Source organism: Aulonocara sp. 'chitande type north' Nkhata Bay, linkage group LG1 (assembly GCF_057382095.1).
Source record: "Aulonocara sp. 'chitande type north' Nkhata Bay isolate Kocher_YH1m ecotype deep benthic linkage group LG1, A_spYH_male_GT1.1, whole genome shotgun sequence".
NCBI lineage: Eukaryota > Metazoa > Chordata > Actinopteri > Cichliformes > Cichlidae > Aulonocara > Aulonocara sp. 'chitande type north' Nkhata Bay.
The window spans coordinates 21,785,938-21,801,119 of record NC_141344.1 but is presented as its reverse complement, the minus strand read 5'-3'; the positions used below and the strand labels follow the sequence as shown (position 1 = coordinate 21,801,119).

The window sequence follows — 15,182 nt, the reverse complement described above, 5'->3', positions numbered from 1 at the left end:
CTTCAGTCCACTGACCCTGCAATGATTATGGTCAATATGCTGAACAGAGACTGCTTGACAAAGACTGCCTAACAAAGATTTTAATTCCATCAGCCTCAATTACTTCAGACAATCCCAGAGTGAATTTGGAAAACAAATTGCTGCACATGTCATTACCTGGCAAGAATGTGTAAAACCTGCTTAACTTTATTTATCTTCCTATACGCTGCATTTAATTAATAACTCCCACTCTGTATTGCTCGGGGATGACCTCATTTGAAGGGTCTAAACTAACTGTTGGCGATCTGATTATTCTGCTCTGATATTATTATTATTTTTATAACGTTTGACAGACTTTATTTCACTCTCGGAAGAATAAAATTCTAATATGGATTTGGCCGCCGTCCTGCCTCTCACAGTCTGTTCCCTCGCACTGTAAGACAGAGTTTCATCTAGTAGCTATTCACGTCAGAAAACAGGACCAAAGAACATGCCATTAATCTCCTTGCTACCCCAGCTGTGGAAAGTAATGCATAACTAAAAGTCCTGTAAAATGAATTAATGATTTCAACCATGAACTTTTCTCCCAAAAAGCCATGAATCGTCTCCAACTGATAATGCACCACGACCCTGGAGTGTGGAATCCCTGTTGCGTTGAGAGTAGCCAGTTAATTGATTCGCAAATTATTTAAACTTTGTGGGGCCCAGGGGAGTGCTAGGCTCTAATGACAGCCCATTTTGAAAGAGCTGAAAAACTCTTCCCAGGCAAGCCGGTATTAAGTTGTAATAGTCGGCTAACAAGTCCAAACTGAGCCCCAAGATGAGATATGTGTAAGTACTGAGCATTAAATCGAGTTAGCTGAATACTCGTTAAATTAGGATGAATCACATCCTCAATTTAAGATATAATTTTATTGCCATTTATTATGTTTTTGCAAGCATTTGTTATTTTTCCCACCTCCCCCAGTGGCTCTTTTATCTTCTCTTGCATAGCGTACAATATGAAAAGCAGTCTGTTTATGATTCACATACGAGGCGGAACATTGTTACCAGAGTCAGCTTACGAAAGCCTGTTGTCATCTGTCCATCAGTATGCCAGTCACTGTAGGACAGTGAGCCATTAACCTTCTTTTTAATGGTGAATTTAAGGTGCTCAGACCTTTACTTGAATTGGACAAGTTGAAATGTTGTCATCTGTATTTTTCCCTGTATGCTTCATAATGTGTGGCTATATTTAAAGGAAAATCAGAATGTGAGGAAAAAGTCAACAAAGCTCAATAAAACAGGTGTATTTGTGAGGTTTTTGTTGTGGCAAAGCTTTTATCTAGTTATAACTGTGTATAGCAGGCTCAGCCAGTATCATACACACTTTACGTTCCATTGATTTTAAGTTGGAGTTGTTGGATCGCTGTGTTAATATCAAGGAGCCTCTAATCTCGACCCATTAGCAAGTGCTGTCATTCAGACACACGGTGTCGGCCTGATTTAAATAAAATGAAATGAAGATAGTTGTTTCTGCTCCCTTGGCTTCACTCATTGCCATAAACATATGCTCTGTGCCCCGCTTCTTTCCATCTTATTTATGACTTTAATTTGTTGTGTGGGCTGCGCAAGAAATCAAATTTAATCCAATCCTCCCAGGGACCCTGTCATATAATAACATGGTAATTTCTGTGTATCCTTTTGAAAAATGAGGAAATTAATTCTTCCTGACATGTTCTAATTATTCCAGTGTGAACGGCGGATGGGCTCCCCTCCTCCCTACCATCCACCCACCCCCCCACCCACCCCCCAGCCCCCTAAGTGTCAGTTGCCGACGGGTGGCGAGGTGCTAATGCTGACCAGCAGCGCGTTTAATTTGAAACATGAGCAGACACCTTTCAACACACCTTCCTAATGTTGGAGTGGCTCACACAAATTAATTCACTACTCATCTGGCAGCTCTGACTGAGGTGTGTGTGTGTGTGCGCGTGTGCATGCGTGTGCACGCCTCTATGCAAGCATGTGTATGTGCATTGTATTTTAGGTGATGTAGGGAGTCACTGGGATACCATTAACATTAGTAAAGGTAACATAGGTTGTATATATGTGTCTGTCTGTGTGTGTTTGTGTGCCTGCCTCTGGGTATGGGTGTTGAGTTGACATTGAGATTGCTTGGTCTTTTTTCCCCCCTATTTGGATCTCCATCCTCTGAAACCTGTTCTACCTTTTCACATGTTTTGCTGCTCCATTGAGAGTAATGAAAGTCTTATTTAATTAGATTGTCATCATGCAGCGTTTAATGCATCACTTCAGTTTTCATGGGACACTACTAACAGAGATGCTGAAACAATAACCTCATCTTTAAGGCCAAAAAGCCTTGGCACAACCCACTTATAGGTGTTGTTGGTGCAAAGTTACACACCAAAATCAACAATAATCGCACTTAAGGACATGGAAAAAAAACATGCACAATTACAATTGTTTTGACTGCTGTGAAGACTTGGCCTATTTAAGCCCACAGGACTGTGTATGTTCAGGCTTCCTAGAGAAGAAATGTGTCTCTGCTCTAATTATGTATGGTATCAAAGCTGCGGAGACAAGAGCCCAAAAAATAAACAAAATTTGCTGAACTTTGGATTTGGGTTAAAAACCACAGAACTGTAATTGATTTGGTGTGTGTTGTCTCCGGGTCACAGAACACAGGGCTCGTAGCTGTGGCGTCATGGTCGAAGAGAAGAGAACGTGGCTTTGCGAGCTGTGGGTGGGTCCTTCTGTGACTCAGAGCAGGGAGAGGTGTCAACATGGCCGCCTGGCCCACAGGGATTAAAGTGCCTCCCCCTCCCCACACCCTGCAGGGTTAATCACTGCCATTTTGGATCCATGCAGAGGGAGCAAATACACTCTCCATCACTGTGGAACAACTGAGACACAAGCAACCAGTTAGACTGCCACTGTGGGTAGATGTACTTTATAAGCTTCTTTCCACTCAGTACAATAGAGTGTTTTGAGCTCTGGTTTACTTGTCTTAAAAGGGTTGGAGTTCCTGGATCAGCGCATGCTCTTGCTATCCATTCTCATTGGGGTTTATTTAAAGGATATACCAAATAACCTGGGATGTAGTTACTCTTTGGATCTGTGCAGCCAACTTATGTGTCTCGCTGTGCACCCCGCACTATGTGAGCCTGTTAATGACTGAAGACTGAGAGTTCTGTCTCATGCCAAGACCCACATTGCTGCTGGCGGTGCATTAAATCAGCAGTCAATTTGACTGGAAGTTTGAAATCTGGGCTAGGTTAAGGGGATGTGCCGAAGCCGTGTTAATAGCTAGCTTGTTGTCCATATGGTACTGCTTTAATAGAGCACATTTGTTGCAGATGGTGGGAGACTTGGTTAGGCAGAGGCAGCTTTTGGCAGAGGCTCATTCTTCGAAAGGGCTGCCGCACTGCTCAGACTGGGCCAGGCCAACTTAGTGATGTCTATCCTCCCTGCTTCTTTCTCACCAAAAAGCCTGCCCTTGAATTGCAGCCTAGCTTTAATTTAAAGACTTTTTTATTCTGCATTCAGACAAGAGCAAAGACAATATAACTCAGTCACTTTTTCCTTAGTTTTTCCGTTTTTTTCATTTTTCTCTCCAAACCGCACCTTTACTTCCATAGCCTAAGCTCAGTTGTTGCTGACCACAATGGGACTGCAGACAGCAGGCACAGCTGAGGAAACACAAGCATGTTGAGTAAAACAGCAAGGGTTATGGAATACAACCAACGACAAAGATAGAAACTGAGCACAGCCTTATCTATTCAATTTTCACCCCAACTATTTTTAGAAGTCAGCGGAAGGATTAAGGTGTCAGTAAAACACATAGACTCAGTGACAAGTGAAAAAAAAGACCGTGCTCTTTAATCTAATTCTCATCCTGGCTTGTTTCAGATTTCTAAACCTTTTCTGTGGTGTAGGTTTTTTAAAAAAAACAAAAAAACTATTTATACATGTATTAGATTTTGTTTGTGTTCACTGTGCTTCACAGTGAATGCATATTTGAATTGGTAATTGTTTTAGTTTTTGTGTGCTTGCCTGCAGTCTATGTGTGCTTTTTGCACTCAGAGAAGTGAGGAGACACGCTTGATCTGCTCTGCACTGTTTGACGGTTGTTTTCTCACGTTGTCACTGGCTTGGTGTGCTCTGGCGTGGTGATGGTATTATGTGCACTGGGCCCAGCTGAGTGCAGAAAAGAGCAGAGCAGCAGCGCCCCTGGCTATGCCACTCCCGCCTCCCCAGACACCTTATTGTGAGAAAAGTCTCGGCTGAGCCCTCTGGGCCTTGTGGATCCACTGCCTTGCTAAGTGCTGGCCAGACTGAAAGGCACAGTGTCCTTGGGCCCAGCTCATTCTTTCCATTCTCTCAGAGGCTTTGTCTCATAAGCCAAGAGAGCAAGGGGAGAAAATGCCAAATTACACCCATGTCACTAAAACTTAAGGTGTTTAAGGGCTGAGATGTCATTCGCTGTAGAGTTTTGTGTTATTCATGATGATGAGGGAGTGCTATAGGAGGATAACTTCAGAAAAGAGTATTTTTCTTTCCAATGGTGTTAAAAAGTAGTGATTTTCACAACAGGAATTTCGGTATGAAGTCTTTACGGCCCTTGAATTTAAAAGATATCAAAATGAATAAAAGGACAGTGGAGAAATAAAGCGTTGAAGTGAAACGGCCTATTATAATGCCGAAAATATTTCTGCAAGATATCCTCCCCATATTTTCAGAGGCTGAAACATCTTTACTGGGCTTGTGAGATCAGAGATACGTTTAATTTTCAACCACGGATAAAAGTTCCACTGACAAATCTGTTCCTTGACATTTCTGCCTGTTTTTCCCACTTAAAGCGAAGCACATGGAAGTCCTAATCAATTTTCAGCCAATCTTAACACAATAAAAGCACATATTATATACAGGCCAATAACACAGGATAATGGAAACCTGTTGTAAGTCAATTTTAAACATGTGTCTTCAGTATTTTTGTGGGTAAAGCTTCTGAACGACCCCTGCAAGCGGTGACATCATGACCACATCCTTTTGCCTCATTGGCGCTGCGAATCCCAGCTCGGGTACCCTTGCGGCCGGGCTCCCAGAAGCCACAGCACCCTCGCTACACATGGGCTGCAGCTGGACCACCGCTGGCTACTCTGAACAGGCTAGGGCTGCTCTGGGATCTGCGGTTACACTGCTGGATGTACATGCGTATATCTGCACACAGCAGTGGAAACAGTCTGTATAGAGATCAGTAGGCAGAGTTTATTTGATGCAAACATATCATCAGGCTCTCAGTGCAAAGCGATGTTGTATGCAAATCCACTCCCTGGATGGAAAGAGGTATAATTAATGATGTCAGATCATAAAAAGACAGGATGGGTTCTGAGTCATATTTCTGCTTTAATTAAAGACATAAGATCTCATATGAGGAAGATGTATGATCTCTGTGTTTTCTTTCTTTCCTTCCTTCTTTTCTCCCTTCCTCCTCCTCCTCCTTCTTTTTCTTCTACTTCTTGTTTTTTTTTTTTGTTTAATTATTACTCATTTCATAGTAAAAATGGTTCTCTGTGATTTCTCCTGCCAGAACCCCACACGCTGACATGGAGGGCTTTCTTCGTAGCAGCTTTTTACTGAGGTTAGTTTCATTTCCGTTATTGCCATTTAGGATCATAGGTCGGGCATGGGTGGTAGCGGGCTAACAGGGGTTAAACTCTCTGACACATGTTAGCTTTAGACTTTGTCCCGTGTGTGCGTGCACATGTCTGTGTGTGCGCATGTGTCTGTATATTTGAACATTGTCAAACACGGATTCTGACATATTTACCCAACCTGTTTGTTATGATTGTGCTCGTGTAGTGTGTGGCTGAGTAGCATGCTCACCCGGATAGCCTTAAGTCAGACTGAAAGCACACATCAACAGCTTGAGGGACACATGAGCTGGCCTTAACCCCACCCCCACCCTCTCCCTCCTTCCTCTCTGTATCACAGCTTAAAAAAACTGCAGGTCAGGGTTTCTGTCTTTAAGCTGCATGCCTTTGTCTGACCACTTTCTCTCTCTGCCTCTCCGTCTCTCCCCTACTAACCACCCCTAATCGGGGATGTTGGGGTTACTGGGGTGAGGCAGTCGCTGGGATATTGTTCTTGTGATGTACTGTTGTTTCCTGTCGTGCTCTGTGTTTGTATTCAGCGTGACATAAAGATTTACATTTTTGTCTTTACCCTTCCTGTGATTCTAATTAAAAATTTGTGCTGTCATTACACACAGAGGAAGTAAATAAGAGAGCTTATTTACCATTGGCTCCTTTCCTAGTCAACCACCTTCTCTAGGCTCCAGCGTTGCTCCCTAATTAGGGTTGGCTCATTAAAAGCCACAGCAGCAGCATCTGCCTTTCAAAGCTGCTGTCAGCCAAACTTTACTAAAGCTAATGAATCCTCTTTGATTTCTTTTTCAAAAGGTCACTTATTTGATTAAATTAACAGCATTTTTTTCCCTCAGAACTGTTGGGGGCATTTTAAAAAGAAAGGACAATTTGATACCATTACTCTCGGTAGTCAAAATGTCCTTCAGGAATTCAATAGGAACATTTTTCATGCATTTAAATGTATTTTATTTATCTTTAGCATTCAATGAGCTCGAGTCCCACATTTATACACCTAAGAAAGAAGCAAGCTGATTTCAGAGCTTTCAGACAACTGAAATTTGGTCCAAACCTATTTTGCAAAGTCATACTATATAAGATGTTTTATTATTTTATTATATTATACAAGGGTTTAAAAAAATACATCTCTAACTGTAAACCAAAACTCACAAAAAGTGCAAATACTTACCTATATATTTTTTTATTTTTATGAATTCCTCATATAGTTTCTGTTCACTAAATAAATAAAATAAGTAATGCAAAAATGTACAGTTACTGTTTTATCTTTCAGGGCATGGAACCAATTTATCTGGTGTGGTATATCTACTATGGTTTGACAGGAGTTATTCAGGCATGCAGCATGTTAAATTTTTGAAAACATGTTGCCATTGCTCATTTCCATGTTTTTTTTTTTGTCTTTTTTTTTTTGAGTAATGCCACAAAGTGGACGACACCATTTAACTCTCAGCACCTGTCAAAACCAATCTGCTGGAAAAATAAGTGTACTAAAGATGAACTGCATTTAATAGGATGCGGGATAAAGAAATAGTTCTTAAAGCGATCCTTACATATACCACTTTTACAAAAATTAGAAGGCAAATACTGGAACATGATCTTTGACCTTGGCTGCTTTTCAACAATTTCCTTTTGTTCTCACAGTCTAGAGAAAACACTGCGATTATTTTAAGTAAACACACTATTGCACTGCTAATCCACATCCTTCTGTCAATGTCTGTTTTAATTAAAGGAGAAGCAGCAGCAGAAAGATATCACGCACACTGGCTGGAGATTGGAGGCCTTAACAATCAGGCCAAGATTAAAGGCAGGCTTTGCTTCAGGGTTAGCCCTTTTGCTTTGATAAAGACTTGTGTCCTGGAGTGGGCTTTGGGGTGGGGGCAGGGGTGAAAAGGGAAAAAAGGATGCAAACAGGGGCGGATGGATGTGGCAGTTAGGCATTCCTCTGGTGTACAATCCCAGTATCTTTTCTCAAACAACAGAATTAGGTCAAAGGGAGCTTTCTGAACAAATTCAGACATATCTACTCCTATATGCATTTGTTATTGACTTTTTATAGTGTACTCCAAATCACCAAAGCATACCAGATGTGCCTTTCATTACTGTAATGAATCACAAGTTTGCTTTTGAGTCACACATACAGAGAGTTCTTAGCTGTAAAAGTATCCACTTTCATTTTTGACAACTGCTGCTTCCTAATGGCATCTGATACACAGCCGTCGTGAAAAATACATCAAACTCCAACAGAAAGCCCCTTATTTACCCCACAGCTCAAAGACTTTCCATTGTATGATGGCAATAATTGTGCGTTTCAAATTCTCGGTAATTGTAAAAACTAATGCAAAAAATTACAGCGCCCGATGTACACAGCGTCTTTAATGGACAATTGTTTGGGTTTTTGCATTACCGTAAGCCTCCCTCGTCGAAGAGAAGGTGCGTTTTCACCTCAGATCAATTTTTTATATGTTTATGAAAGATGTTGAACAGGTTTTTGTCTGCGTAGTCACATAGGCTGGGAAAATGAGAGCAAGTGTGAGAGAGAAAGGGGAAGGAAGAAAGACTGAATACAGACATACGAAGTGAGTGAGAGAGAAGCATAAGGGTAGAGTGAGGGAGAGAGATGTCTTCAGTTTGTGTCTACTCCCAGTGGGCAGGACCTCCCCCTACATTTCTGCCATTATTTGATGTAATGAAAGGAGAAAGTGTGTAACACTGAGATTGTTAATTAATTTAGTCTAACAAGATGAAGATAAATGAAACCCACTGAAGGTTGACTGGGCTAAGGGGCCCACTTAGCATTCCTCCTGCCCTCAAGCTCTGTCTCTCTTACTCCTTTACAATGGAGCACAGCTAATAGCTATAGCACTGTGTTTGCACAACCCCACTGAGCTCCAACCCAGCAAGTTTCGATGTGGAACTTTTTGGTGAAATATTTAATTCTGCAGCCTTTCTTTGTCGTGTCTCCGCTCCAGGATTTTTTAAATTCCAAAAATGTAGCTGATTCGATTGGTAATGCAGTTAGATTTAGTGGCCAGATGTGTGATTATCTAATTGAGTCATCTCGAAATGCGAGATAAGGCTCAGTTGACAGTTGCTATGAAACTACAAAGGCTTTTAAAAAAAATATGTGTATAGCAGTGCTTGCCAAATATGTCTTAATAGTCACAACTTTGATTATCTACTAATGGTTATGTGTTTTGGAGGTTGTATTAGTGGCGCTTCTCCACCGCAACTCTGTGGCCTCTTCACATGAGCCTGTGTCACTCTGAGCTTTTCCCCATATGAATGAGTGAGTCTTCTTCAAATGTAGCCCGGGGACTATTTGAGCAGAAAGCAGAAAGGACATTTTTCTACAAAGCCAGATGGTTGTCTTCATCCACAGTCCAAGCAAATCACCAGTCTATCGAGCTCCTGCCTCTGCGGACACTTTGTACAGGATCTTCATGGCAGCACAGACCAATCATTATGGCGCCCATTCTTTGCTCCCTTAGTTCTCAAGTCATCCACAATGGGTAGTTGATTGTATGGAAAACACCAGAACAATTATGTCCTCTGTTTTGGTGGCAGGGCAGCGTTTTAAAGTGCGATCCTCAATAATGGCCTCATTATTGTTATTCTTAGAGCAGGCCTCAGGAGAAAGAAGTAGCTGCTTGTAGTACGTCATTATTTCGTAAATTTCGATTAGCTCATCATGCTGTCTCCTGGCAAACAGAATCATAGCTAATTAAAAGTGAGTGAGCACTCTTGCCTGTAACTTAAAAGGTAGCACTCGATAGGCTGTTAATATGAAAGAAATGTTAAAAAAAAAAAAAAAAAAGGAGGATTAGAGCTGTTACCCTGGTAACTCCAACTTCCATCTGCGAGGGAACAATGAACTTGTGTTCCTCCACCACCTATGCTTGAAAAACAGAAAGCGAGGAAGTGAGTGTACTGAAAGGACAAGACCCTTTTTAAAAAACAAAAGTGGGATCCAGGTCTAATAGGCTTTTTGGTGTGGGCTGGCTAGTTGAGATCCCCAGAGCATAGAGGAGCTAATATATCCAGTCACTTTCAAGTCTTTAATTAAATCATTGACATTATAGTATTAAAAGTATATTTTCTTTTTTTTTTCTTAAGGTGTTTCATGTCATCGTTTTGCATGCAAAAGCTGTTTCTTGGTGTGAGAAAGCAAATTTATATATATATATATATATATATATATATATATATATATATATGTATATGTATATATATATATATATATGTATATGTATATATATGTGTGTATATGTATATATATGTGTGTATATATATATATATGTGTGTGTGTGTATATATATATATATGTATGTATATATATATATATATATATATATATATATATATATATATATATATGTATATGTATATATGTATATGTATATATGTATAATTTTTTTCTAAAAAAGGTAAATGACCAGTGAACTTTGTTGGAGGATTGAAACAACGACTCATGTTTGGCCATTTTGGGGCTAGTAAAGGAAAATTTGATTTTCCGTGATATGACACACAACCAAAAATGTAAACATGTAGACTGAACTTTTTTTTTCTCTTTTTGCTTTCTCACACCAAGAAACAGCTTTTGCATGCAAAACGATGACATGAAACACCTTAAGAAAAAAAAAAGAAAATATACTTTTAATACTATAATGTCAATGATTTAATTAAAGACTTGAAAGTGACTGGATGGTGATTAAAATGATTGCTTTGCTGTGAGTACAAATTTTTTATTATATTCTTTTAATTTCGAGCTAACACATATTTCTTGTGCATTACGAGGAAAAAGGCCTCATAGCTAAGAGCTACTAAAGAGCTGCTACAGTGAAAAGGAAAACTCCTGCTCTCAAACACTGCTGAGTTATAATGATCCATGACTATGGAGGAACACTACGCGTTTCTCTTTGAGTTTTATGTCCCTTATTACAGCTGCAATACGTCTGCTCACATTAAGCTAATTTATGGCTGAGGCCAGTGTAACAGCAGTATAGGTTAATGAATTTGGCATTACTAATTAAATGTTATTGAGGGATGAATATGAATCCTGTGGTTGGAACAGACAGCTGAGAAAGGGGGAGGAGGGGAGAACGAGACAGAGGACTTTCCTGCACTGTCTCGTTTCCTCACAACAAGTGAAATACGAGAGGTGAAGGTGGAGACGGCGCCGTGTTTGAGGTGAAATGGAAGACATCTTTGTTTCATTACAATGCCACGCCGAAATCCTTTCTCTGATTAGACGCACCCAAAAAGAAAATTGTTTATAGGCTCACAAAGTCTAATTTTCTAGAAAGGAAAGGATACTTCCAAGCAATGCCAAAGTAATAAGCAACACACAAGTCAGACAGAAAATAAATACAGTAATGCAAAATCAAGAACAAGTAATATGTAAGGCATTACTTTTTTGATATTGACCCAGACAAGGATTGTAAATATCTATATGGATGGTTTAATTCTCATTTTTCCTGCCACTCTTATTCTCCCTCTGTTTCACTCTTACTAGCGCCTCTACACTCCATGTCTGACATACTCTCCCTGAGAGCTAAACCTTTCAATTTAGATTTCAATTATCATGTTAGTTTTGTGATTAGACTTTAGTCCTCCAGGAATCAGACCTCTCTGCTCCTCTCTATTCCACTCTATTCCACTTCCCCTGCAATCACATCCCATCTGATGAATTGCGCATATAATTACGGAAGTTATTGAATATGCAGATCACTGCTGACTCTTGGTGTGCAGTTCATAATGCATCAACTCTAACTGTATCAAACAAGGGTCTCTGATAAAGACCCACTCTGATAATGAGAGAGGGCCAATGTACGCTATTAGTCAGAGACAACAGACCCCACAAAGGCTGAGACTCGATTAACAGAACAGAGACACGCTGCAATCTGTATGCCCGCTAAAACGGGCTCTGGGAGCAGCCGGCTCCACCATTGCACCAGTGCACAAGGTGTTTATGAATCAACCAAAATGAGGTATTTCCCCCATGTTACAGTATGTTGCTACCATGGTGTAGCATGCCGTCCAGTGATGCAATCCCTTAGAGGTTTTCAAGAGAGTGGAGCGAAGCACTTTACAGGCACACCCACAGACAGGGAATGTGGGAAATGTTTAAACTTTTGATAGCTTTTAGAGAGCTCTCCTAAACCCTGGCTTGTAAGTGAAAAGAAAAGGGTCTTGTGCTATTTTTTTCCTTTCCTTTCCTTTCCTTTTCTTTTCTTTCTTTCTTTTTTTTTTTTTTTTTGCATTATGCATTTTGCTGTCAAAATCCAGTAGATTTGCAACTCCTCAACAGGTCCAAAAAAGCCCTCATTTTTTCCACATAAAGCCAGTCTTTAGCTTAAGCTTTACACACAATTGAGAATACAGGGAAGGGGGAGAAACCAGGGCCTGTATTTTTAGCTTAGGGCTATAGTGATGTGGCTTCCATTTATAGCAGATATGCCTCATATGCCTGATGACGGGTGATTGCCTTGCTGACACCACAGAGCGAGAGTTTAAAGAGTGTACACTAGCTGCACAACACAATCTCCATTACATGCTAACAGAAAAAGGAGAAGCACAACCCATCATGCAGTATGCCCAGTGACACATTTTTATTAACACGGTGTTAAAAATAAGTAAATAAGATGTGTTAGTCAAATTTGGTCACATTTAGTCACATTTATGTATCTAGACTGACCAAAAGTTGTGTCGCTAATTGTCCCCGAAAAACCCCAACCTTAAAATGTTCATAATTTTTCACATTATCATGTTCTTTATGCAAAAGACCCCCCCCCCCCCCCCTTTTTTAAAAAAATGAGATTGCACACTTGTTTCCTTTAATGCCAGTTCACCTTGGCTACATGCACCTGACACCACTTGTTGGTAAAGAGGAGTGAAGAGGCACATTTTACTCACTATATTTGGTTTACTCCAAAGAAGTGCGTGTTTGTAATTTTCCTTTTAAATATGTTCACAGCTATTTAACTGGGAATCTTTAAATTATCTTTAAAGAGAACTAAAACAAAAACATCACCTATCTGCCATGCTGAAAAATCTTCCCGTGCCCCGAGTTCGTGGTGGCAAGCATGGATCTTCACTGCTATGGATGTCTGTGGTAATTAAGAGTAAGAGCAGGGTTTTAGTACATGGCGCTGTGGTACTTTACCTAGCCCCATGTTATATTTTTAGGTTAATAGGATTGAACATGTTTACACCAACTGGTATATTAAGAAGTGGTCAAAAAAGGTGGCTTAACTATCTTAAAGGGGATTACATAGGCATTCAAATAGGATATCAGTAGGTGACTAATTGGCTGAGACACTAACAGCAGAAACAGAACTTTTGGACAATGCTTGTGTTCAGTGTGAAATGCCTTAGTTGTCTGTAAAATGAAAAGGGGAGAATGGTTTACAGAAGTGGCCAAGATTTGACTGCACTTTACTGCAAAGAGTGTGTTGCAAGTGCAACGACCTTTGTCAGGTTCCAGCTATTGTTTGCAGACTGGTTACACACTCTACAGGCTGTGAAAGACACATCTGCTACCTTTAGCTCAGCAGAAAGCAGGCAGTCAGTCAGGGCTGTGTGTATGCATGTGTGTGTGTGTGGATGGGGTCCTCCGCGTCCCCGCCGAGCAGCTGAGCTACGTCCTTATCCTCTTATCAAATATTTGTCTGTCCTTCACTCTTTATTTGCCTCCTGTTTGCTTTGTTTATTGAAATTTATCTCAGACAGATTGATAACATTTCCCGAAAGTTTGCAACATATTTTCTGTGTTTGGACTTTGTGTGTTTCTGTGTGCAAATTATACATATTTATCGTGTATTGTACTTGAGACTTTGTTCATGCCTATCTGACAATGACATGGGTATTTCCCCCCTCCTGTTATTTAAGTTTGTGAAGTCACAGTAGGAAGTTTGGTTTGATACAGCAGCACACTAAAACTGGATCAGCTTTAGAGAAAAGGCTTAACATAATACACGAACCCATATTTGTTTTATGTAGTTTTGACTGATTTCCTGACTGAGATCCAGAGGGTGATCATAAATGATTTTGGACAAAGGGCCTCTTTGTGTGAATGGGGGCCCAGTTGAAATGGAGGAGTAGTTTGAGATTACTAGATTATTTCCTACTAGCCCACTGAGTGAGGCGAGGCAAGCTGCAGCCCTGCACCGTGCTGTGCTGAGGCTGAGTATAATGAGTGTGGTGGCAGGGAACCACAACAGAGCCGGGGCACAGGCTGCCTGGGAACCAGAGGCCCATGGCCCACAGCCAAACAAACACACACACACACAAATCCTGCTGCACACTTGTGGCTTTTTAAGAAAGCAATTTAGTTAATGATTTCATTTTGGAACTCTGTCATGATGCATGTGTCTTCTGAGCAAGCCAGCAAAAGAATTAAGGAGAAGCTAATGCAGAGGAAAGAGTATTAGTAAACACAAGCTACCCCCCTTTACAACCGCAGAGAGAAATAACATACAACCAAGTGTAATGTGGCATTTTGCTGTGAACACAGCAAAAAAATCACATGGGTAATAGACTGTGGTAGGTGTAGTGCTCGTGGCTCCCGCATCGTTTTTGCATCGCTCTGGACAAATGCAAAGAAGAGCTGAAGCACAATGCGAGTGGTCAGACACATGGTTAGCAGCAGGCCCGTTTAAACATTTTGTGTTTCAGTCGGCATCTAATTCACTACAGCAAAATGTGCTGTATTTCCATGGAGTGGAAATACAGCACATTTTCCTGTTCAACCATGTCTGTCAGCTCTCTGATTTTATTAGGGCTGTGTTTCACATTCATTTACTCAGGTTTTCTCTGTGCCGCCCCATGAATGAAACCATTTTAGCATTGCTAAAACAGCAGCTTGTACATGTCTTCTGTGAACCAAATTTTTGGGCAATTACTCAGATCAGTGGCTGAGGTTTCTGCTTTTGCTCTTCAGATCTCATTTTTTCCTCCATCCTCTCTCCTTTTTTTCTGTATTAGCTGTCAATCACGTGTGGTAACTTTTAACCACCTCCAAACAGAGCTGGGTGCCAGCCATTCATTTAGCCCTTCACTTTTTCTTCACATCCAACCTGTCAGAATGACACACACTGTTGACCATGCTTTCTATTCAGCACTGGCAAATTAATTGGTTTCAGAGGTTTAAATCAGCAATCAATGTCAGTTTCCCAACATAATAAGCCTTAATCATAAATCTTTGAGGTGTGGCTTGCCTGACCCCTATTCATCATGGCTCAGCTAGATGGCCTCATCTGGGTGGAGCAAATGAACTACCCCTGTTTTGATTTTCCAATTGACATGTCACATGAAACATGGCTAGTCTCTGTCCTCCCTGGTTCTACCCCAGCCGTTTTTCTAACAGTCCTTTAAAACACACACACACACACACACACACACACACACACACACACACACACACACACACACACACACACACACACACACACACACACACACACACACACACACACACACACAAGGTCCCAAAGACAAAGAAGGAAGAGAAGCCCCTTTCCCTTGAGCAACAGTTCTCAATGA

General features: G+C 40.7%; 1 protein-coding gene across 5 annotated transcripts in view; it reads left to right on the top strand.

The window, feature by feature from the left end:
- sox6 (SRY-box transcription factor 6) overlaps positions 1-15,182 on the top strand; it is a 139,743-nt gene that overhangs the window by 24,947 nt on the left and 99,614 nt on the right. For 4 of the 5 annotated variants that reach the window (XM_086288115.1, XM_086288134.1, XM_086288125.1 and 1 more), the window contains exon 3: positions 5,570-5,620. The exons of the other annotated variant lie outside the window; for it this stretch is intronic. In XM_086288115.1, coding sequence (XP_086144241.1) covers positions 5,586-5,620 — 35 coding nt within the window. In that variant the 5' untranslated portion in view covers positions 5,570-5,585. The remainder of the gene's footprint in view (positions 1-5,569; positions 5,621-15,182) is intronic. 5 annotated transcript variants of the gene reach the window in all.